Source organism: Sinocyclocheilus anshuiensis, unplaced genomic scaffold, assembly GCF_001515605.1.
Source record: "Sinocyclocheilus anshuiensis isolate Anshui unplaced genomic scaffold, SAMN03320099.WGS_v1.1 scaffold152, whole genome shotgun sequence".
Classification (NCBI taxonomy): domain Eukaryota; kingdom Metazoa; phylum Chordata; class Actinopteri; order Cypriniformes; family Cyprinidae; genus Sinocyclocheilus; species Sinocyclocheilus anshuiensis.
The window spans coordinates 347580-356810 of record NW_015555781.1 but is presented as its reverse complement, the minus strand read 5'-3'; the positions used below and the strand labels follow the sequence as shown (position 1 = coordinate 356810).

Below are 9231 nucleotides of genomic sequence, written 5' to 3'. Positions count from 1 at the left end.
AAGGGATCAACATCCAGTGACTTCGAATCGTGAGCAACGCACAGAGGCAATCAGTTGTGAATATAAGGGATTTAATAAATAAAACTATATCTGACATATAACTAACTAAGCAAAGCACATATATACAGAATGAAGCAAAGTAAGGAAAAGAGAGAGAAGAGCAAAAGAATGGCAGTATTTCACATCAATTAACCACAACCTAATGAGAATCATCAAAGAATCAAAAAATCACCTTAAAAGGGGCTCAAGCTTACACACGCATCTAAATAGTTGTAAACGGTTACTTGCATTGGCTTCGTTGCTGAAACAAGAGTCCTGATGCGATAAACACGGAGGTTCTTGATGAGTTCTTTAGGAGTGAGCTAGAGGTTTTCCTCTGGTTCTTCTGAAGATAGGAAAGTCCACAGCGAATCGAAGTTACTTGAAGATAAAAACTGCTGGAAAATCAAACTCAAGAGGAGAGTCTTGAGGAGTCTTGGATAGTGTCGTCTCAAAAGAAGAGGTTTTCTGAGCAGAGATTAGTGTGAGCAAATGACTTTTGAGAGTTCCTATCCACACCCACCTTTTGGGTGGAATAGCCAATACCAGGCATGAATTTTTCAGCGGGAGAAGTTCTCTTTGTCTCCCTTTATGGCCCATTTGCATGTTTATGGCCAGTCTGGAGGATTGGTGCAGTTTTACCCAAAATATAGTACAAATCGTATGATGCATTTCACAATCACATACTGTACATCATTGTTTGAGGAATAAAGAGCAGATCATATTGATACCAAGAAAGATTTAGAAGATATTACACCAGAGATACATTCATACACCTGAATATCAGTGTTTAGGGCTTAACTAATACAAATAACGAGTGGTAACTCAGCTAATCTAATAGGGAAACATACAAACAACACATGCATATACCAGATACATTTGTAACTGATTAATTATTGTCTAAATAAAGAAAAGGTCTATATGTGTGTGTTGTGTATTGTGTGTATGGTGTAGTTTGCAGGTCCGCCAGGCCCATTGGTGCCTGGCCCCTGGGTCATTTACATCTCTTTGGAATGTGTTTGAAGTCAGATGGGGAGATGCGAGTGGTGGAGCTGTTTAACATCTCCTTGATAGTGAGGGGAACCATTGGCAATTTAGCACCCATATAAATGTAGCATGTGGGGCCATGTCTGTAATTTATATGCAAATGTCAAAAGGCTAAAATGGGTCTCTAAGACATAAAACCCCAAAGACCATCCATGATTTTACGCAGACGCTACACTGTCTACTCTTATGCTGCCTCTTTAATTCTCATCCTTCTGGAAAAAGAACAGACTGAGCTTTCTGAGCAGACATAATGCACAATACATATCAAATTAATTTTCTAGCATTCCAAAGAGAAGCATCTTTGAATTGTTTTTGTCCTTTCAATAGAAGTGTACTTTGGAATCTTAATTTGATTCTTAGGCTATGTTGAGATATAATACATTTTTATTTTACTTCTTGTATATTTATAACCCTTCAATTTAATTTTTCATTGCATTTATTTATTTTTGATTTTCACTGCATTAAAAATGTCAAACCAAATGGTATGTATAACTAAATAATGATAGAGCTTTATTAAGAATTAGCTTCACTTTTTCTGAACCATTCATAATTATTGATTGATCAGTATATTATTTTTTTTGTGGATGCATATAGGACATAAGTCTGTCTTTTTTGTGTTGCATATTTGTGTATTATATACAAAATACATTATATTCAAATATACAACACTTACACCATTTATTTGTGTATTTAAGTGTTAATACAAGTGTTAGTGTCCAAATGATTTTTGGAGCCACTGAATCGAGAAAATGTACATTCAAGTGTTTGCTGCTATTGTTATTAAAGGGATAGGCCTAGTTGAAAATGAAAATTCTGTCATTAATTACTCACCAACAACAACTCATGTTGTTCCAAACCCCTAAGACCTTCGTTCATCTTCAGAGCACAAATTAAGATATTTTTGATGAAATCCGAGAGCTTTCTGACCCTGCATGAACAGCATTGCAACTGAAATGTTCCCAGGCCCAGAAACGCATGAGGGTGAGTAATTAATATCCCTTTAATATAACAACTATCCCTTTAATATATATCTAGAGTTGATACAGTTATTATATTATAACCTTGTATTCTTGACTTGGAATTGCTAGAAATGATGCAATTAAGAATTATAAGTTCAGCATCCCAGTAATAGAACTCCAGCCAATAAAGTTTCTTTGCATTAGTACAATGTTTTATATATATTTTTTAGATTTAATAGACATTGAAATTGTAAACGTAACTTTAACCACAGGGCAGGTCAATATACATTTTAGTTATGGCCATTTAACTAGGGTAAGTGACTAGTATCCATCACTAGTCTACATCACTTTTAGCATAACTACATATATACAGGTATTCCTGATATGTTGATCATACATTTGTAATGTGACTTGTTTTGAATTCTGTGTGTCTTGTACTTTATGGAGCCCTGTGGTCATTTACAATGTTTGTTTTGTAAATCTCCATGTCTGAACCATGAAATGTGGTTACATATATTTCCAGTACAGTACAGTATTTGATTAAATACATTGGAGTGGATAGTTGAAGGTTGGGGGGTTGGCTGGTCAGATTTCGATCAATCTATTAAAGGAAGCTCTGTGAAATAAGAGTGTTTCTTAAGTTTACCATCACCAGTTTACAACAAAATGTGTCCTGGAAATTAGCAGTGTGATACAAATGGATACATTAACCTTTGAGCTGCATTTCTGGCCCATTTAAAGTTTATTCACAATCAACCACATACAAGTAAATTAGTTTTGCCACCACACCCCAACAACAACGTTCAGCTCCATTAGGGCTTTCTAATGTTTATAACGGCTGCAAAACACTTGAAAGCCTTTTTTCTCTCTCTCTCTCTGGCAGACTGTGGTTCGAGATTCCCGCTAGTTGTCTGTACCGCTGTGGTAATTTCCAGGGAGAGACCTTTGCCTCTCCCCCCCCCCACCCCCCGAGGAGATATGGAGCCCCAGGAGAGTCTGGGAGTGGAGGGCAACTCGGGCGCATTGGGGGCACTGGTGCCGAGCCCACGGAGCGAAGCAGTGACCTATGACCTGGAGGAATTGTCCCTGCAGCCCACTCAGAGCCTTCCACCCATTAAAGAGCGCAAGAATGGTGAGTGAGCCTATTTAGTCAGGCCCTTAGGCCATAACTCTGCTCCCAAGCTCCTATTTCCTCCTCATCCATTAAACTACCGCCCCGATTTGACACTGAGAAAAAAAGGCCTGCCAGAAGGTTGAGAAATTTGTTTGCGGTAAGAAGTGGGGAATTACACAGGAATTGCATATGAATGCCAACATGTAATCATGTCTTAAGTGCTCCCTTTAACTCTTTTCCAAAATGTTCTTGGCTCACAATAGGGTGCACGACTGGTAAACGAATGTGATAGATTTTGCGTCAAATATGATTGCCGAAAGTCTCAGATATAGAGAATTCTTAGGCTTGCAGTCACGTTGTGGTTTTTGTTTGGCTGTAACTCAAAGGAGCAGTTGATCATTCAAAAATAATCTTTATTTTACTCTTTATACACCTTCATTATGTTCCAAAGCTCTATGATTTTCTTTTTTTTGTGGAAAACAGAAGATGGATTTTTGTAGAATATCTTGGCCACTTAAAGTAAAGAAAAGAAAAAAAAATAATTACAATTAAGTAAAATTCTGGACAATACAGATAAGCTGATAATAATTTTCATGTTATGGCTGGTAACAGATAAATGGCAGATGTTAGAATTCTTTACTGTTTTGTCTAGTGATGCACCATAATTTCGCTAATCAAAAATAATCATCCAAAACAGGAAGAAAAAAAAATTGGTTCAGCATGTAAAAAAAAAAGTCATATTTACAGTAATGAACACTTCTCAGATGACTTGTTAGACTGTGTCAGTGTCTATTTTATGCACAAAACATGGATAAACTACAACAGGTAAAAAAGTCAGCAGCATGAACACAATTGATTGTGACCAAAAATGATGATAGAATAGCAATATGTACAATTTGTTCAGCTGAAATATCAAAGAGTTGGCTTATTGTTGAAGAACTCTACTACTACTGGTTTAATTTCTCACCTGAGAAAATGATACTCTGAACAGCATAAATAGCAACAGGTACCCTATTACCCAAATTTAAATACTGAAACTTTATTTTTCATTTTGATAAAAAAAATCAGATCATCACCAATGTTGTCTAAAAAAAAAAAAAAAATTTAATTTTTTCAAAAAATAAAAAGTTTATTTTGAAATCATTCATTTTAATTATGCATTTCCAACATAAAGTAAAGTGACGTGACATGACATGTGGCCAAGTATGGTGACCCATACTTGGAATTAGTGCTCTGCATTTAACCCATCCAAAGTGCACACACACAGCAGTGAACACACACACACACCATGAACACACACCCGGAGCAGTGGGCAGCCATTTTTTTTGCTGCGGCGGTGGGCACCACAGTCATGGTATTGAAGGTGGGAGAGAGCACTGTACATTCACTCCCCCCACCTACAATCCCTGCCGGTACGAGACTCGAACCCGCAACCTTTGGGTTACGAGTCCGACTCTCTAACCATTAGGCCACGACTTCCCCTAAATTAACACTTCAATGAACATTATTCATTAGAAAAATCTCTAATATTGGGTAACCAGTATGGTGCCGATATACTGTATAAGCAAATGAGAACTTGGGCTCTCAGGCTCAAAAAATGTAAAATAAAAACCACTCTATGCAACATCCTTCCAGTGCCTTCATGAGAGAAATAGCCATGTATGATTTATGTAGTGTTGGGCGATATGCTCCATAGTCATATCTTCCTATCGTCAGCCTGTGAGATCGCCGATACACAATATTATCATGCTAATTTATTTAATTATTTACTTAGTTTCATGTTCATGTTCAGCCTAATGTTAGTGTACTCTATTAACTACACATTATATCTTTTAGTCAAGTAGCATATGGATGTCATGTCATAAAACATTTGTAATATGAATGAATTTGTATTTAACGTGATAACTGTTTAATAAAAACAATGTAAGTTACTAATTATAATGCGTACATTTCCTTAGTTACTCAAACAGCAGCTACAGAAAACGAGCAAAGAACATTTACATTATCAAAGAACATCATGACTGACTTCAGTCTAGCTTTTAAAAAACACTCCCGTTATAATCAGTGAAGCTATCTACACTGTATGATGAATAAATATCTTATACTTACATCACACGTACATCTGCACTTTGTTGTTATGATGAGAGAATTTGCGAGAGACCAGAATTCAGTCAGCGAGCGCGCACTCAACAAAACTCCGGTGTTTCAGCGATGACTCATCTGAACGCCTTTGATTGGCCATTGCATTCATAAACTCAACGGAATCGTGTGTGATTGGTTATAATGCGCAACACTGTAAACACATGTATAAAGACATATGATGGAACAAATAAGTCCTAATATTAATGAGATATAAAAATACTAGTCTGATAATAATAATAATCGTCTTGCTATTGTCAAAGACATCAGCTACGGGCAATATCTCTGACTATCGTCGATACACAATACTATCGTCTATGAACAAATCGTTCTTTTGAGTCTTTTTGTTCTTTTTGGTGAATCCGTTTATCAGTTCATAAAACCAATTAATTTTTTTCCAAAGTCCCCAGTCAAGTCCCCATTTATTATTATTTCTTAGAAAACAGCAACCAGGGCATTCTTCAAAATTTCTCTTTTTGTGCTCCAAGGAAGAAAGTCAGTCAAAAGGGTTTGTAATGACATGAAGGTGAGTAAATGATGACAGTTTTTTAATTTTTTAATTAACTATCTCTTTAAATTTGGCCGCTTTGATGTTGACATTGAATTCTTTGAGTGCTGGTCACTCTGATGTTATCATCTTTTCCTTCCGTCTGGCTTTCACAATCCTGGCCAAAGTTTCATTCTGGAAATGTTTTACTGTGGTATGAACCCTAATAAGAAAGCACTAAAGGTATGGTCCAGTGGGCGGAATGGCAGTGAACCTTTCCGAACTGCATGTTGACATCTATCCGACCACAGAAAGAGTTCATGTCTCACTCCCTGCGGACATCCTTGCCCTTCAGAATGTCAGTGTGTCCTCGGGCTGCTGTATAATTTAGTGCAGAAGGGAAGTAAACCGAGACCCCACCAGGCATGTGTGTATTTCTGATCCCACTACAGGATTTTCTTCATCTCACACTGGTTCAATCAGCAGTTTATCAGACGTGTTGCATTGAAATAGACATGAAACTGTGACTCTTTTAGACACTTCAATAATTAACACAACCTCAGAATTACCCTGTTTATTTGCTGACCCTTACAAATGCCTGGAGTTATTTTAATCCAGTGCTTGTTACAACTCTTGCTATACTTTATTATTATGATATTTTGTCAAAATGCAAACAACTTAGCAAATTCAGTTAGTGTTTCCATTTTCTTAGTTGTGCATAAAAGTCCTCATGCCAAGGATCTCTTGGTTTTTTTAGTGCAGGGGATTTTAAATAATATATTTATTTTTAAATAATTAGATTGGGGGTTTGATGCCACAGGCCACCAAATAAACTAGAGGAGAAACATAAATTATAGCTGTCAATTGTGTTTAATCTCATGATTTGTGACCATCTTTAGACAGCAGAATGAAATTGTCAAATGCAACTGTCTTTTTTTACTTGTTTATTTTGTTTGGTTATATCTAATTAGTTGTATATATTGTATTTTGTATCCAAGATTTTTGGTTATGGTTAAGGCCAAGGTGCTCTACTTTGATGCATCACTAAATACCCTAGTAAAAAAAAAATCCTACGCCATAATTTATTTCAAATACATTTATTTCATTCTAAGTATACTTCAAATCCATTAACATATTTATTGATATTTCACTTAAGACTTAGTGATATAAAATTATAATTAAACTTTATTTGAAGTATTTATTTATTGCACAATGCATATTTTAATATTATGCCTAAACTATACTTTAATATCACTGTTAATAAGGATTGCATAATCTCTTTATAATATCAGTCTTTACATGCAAGATATTTAAAGTGTACCTCAAGTATACTTGCAATAGTTCCACTTCAGCACAATCAAATATACTTGAGTAGATCTATAGTTGGACCTCAGCACTACTTCCGCACAATTAAAGTGCATTAAGCACAAAATTAGTTGTTCCAATTTAGCAGGCCTTAAGTATACCAATGTAGTATACCAAAAATACAATTGCAGGGTATTTTTCTTAAGTACATAAATATATAAATGTATTTGTAGTATACTTATAGCACAAAATAAATGTATTTCAAATACATTTTAGAATATATGTGTGTGTGTGTGTATATATATATATATATATATATTCACTAGGGTAGAAATGTGTACAAGGCAAAGATGTAAGCAAATCTTTGAAGAGTGGTGGGGTGAGGGGACGGGTGGCTTTGAAAACCCATGCCGATCGACCACTGTTAGGAATTTTGGGGGGCACCACCCTCAGTGTCATGTGGTTACAATCCTGGTACAAGGTGTACTTAATGGGAACATAATGTGCAACAGACTACCTCATAACATTCAGCATAAGATGATAAACTTGAAAGAGACTTGCAATAAATCCTAATACAAGGCATCATTTCTGCTTTTTATCAGCTTCGAGATACTAAGTTATGAGTTTGAGTTAATGTCATTTATCAGAATAACTGCACCAATAAATACCTTTTAAAGGAACACTCTTTTCTTGTATTTTCTCATAATTGATTCCTGCTCGCTGCTGCCTAAAGATATTATGAACTCATAGAGGGTTTGTTGCACTGGGCTGAATCAACATGATTTGTTGTTCCTGCTCAGGCTGGAGGACAGACCGTACCCATCCTTCCTCTTTTCAACCCACCCATCTAGCTGTAGTGAAACTTTACGTCACCACTGTTCACAAATTCCCCTACTGAAACATTTATGACTATGTTCCCACAAGTTATCTGGAGACCTACGCATTATAATATTATATTAATATATGAGTCTTCGTATTGTCTCATTACAACTGAGTGGAAATGGACTGTTTTCACACTAATCTTCGGTTGGATCTGTTTGTTCACATGAGACTCCATTGGATGGGTTGTTGCTAAAATACCATTTGTATGGGTAGACACTGTCACAATAATGTCATCCAACAACAGACTTATCTAAATTGATAGATTTGTTTTATTTATTGAAGTTTTAGGTTTGATATTTTTAGTGAGTTTACGCCGTAAAAGAATTTTGTAAAAGTTAAGCTTTTAAATTAATTCCCTGTAGAACACAGACACTTCGAAAGCAGATGGATGTTTTTGGCTTTTGTTTTGCATTTTTGTTTTTAATTATTTAGTTATTTAGTATTTTATTTTTTTGAGTGTCCTCTTGAGGGTTATATTTTTCAGATAGCATGCCAAGTTAATAATAATATAACTTGCTTTGGGGTCACGCAGTTAAAACATGTCAAATACAATAAGCGATAAAGTAAAGAAACATTTTTAAGGGGGTTAAAAATGTATCTCAAGACACTTGTGTTCTGATCCACTCTGTTTTTGAAAATAGGAATGCATCGTATGTAAACACTTTCTAAGTCTGATCTGGGTCAGGTGACCTGAAACTTGTTAATTATTTAGGGCTGCTTTAGGACCATTTAATTGTTCAGGCAACCCACCCACTAAATATGTAGTTTTGCACATCCCTAATAAACTAAATCATACAGGACTACATTCCCTATTCCCTTCCCCCGGGACGTTCCTGTTCCATTGTGTTTAATCACTTTGGCTGATTCAGATAGGCTTTGTTTAAATATTTTCTTTCCCTCTGTGCAATATTAATCTCTAACTACTATGAAAGAAACATCCCTGGCTGTAGATAGGAAATTTAATGGCATTTTTGCTAGAATCCCCATCAGACACATAGTGCTTTATTAGAAAGGCGGATTGCTGAAATACAAATGAGAAGAATGAAATGTTGACTGTCATCTGTAAACCCTGAATATGAATAGTTTGTCAACACTAAGTGACAGAGACAAACAGAGATATCCCTGGGGTTCTGCTTGGTTGTTTTTGTCGTTTTTGTTCCATGACAACATGATTGCAAGGGGGAAAAAGGGACCGAATTAATTTACTCACTGCTAAAACTGAAGTAGCGTACAATGAAAATATGGGAAGTTGTGGTTGT

General features: G+C 35.8%; 1 protein-coding gene across 3 annotated transcripts in view; it reads left to right on the top strand.

Annotated features, from left to right (window-relative positions):
* Positions 1 to 9231, top strand: part of LOC107674669 (MKL/myocardin-like protein 2) — a 42758-nt gene that overhangs the window by 13368 nt on the left and 20159 nt on the right. For all 3 annotated transcript variants that reach the window (XM_016468718.1, XM_016468720.1, XM_016468717.1), the window contains exon 3: positions 2929 to 3177. In XM_016468718.1, coding sequence (XP_016324204.1) covers positions 3024 to 3177 — 154 coding nt within the window. In that variant the 5' untranslated portion in view covers positions 2929 to 3023. The remainder of the gene's footprint in view (positions 1 to 2928; positions 3178 to 9231) is intronic.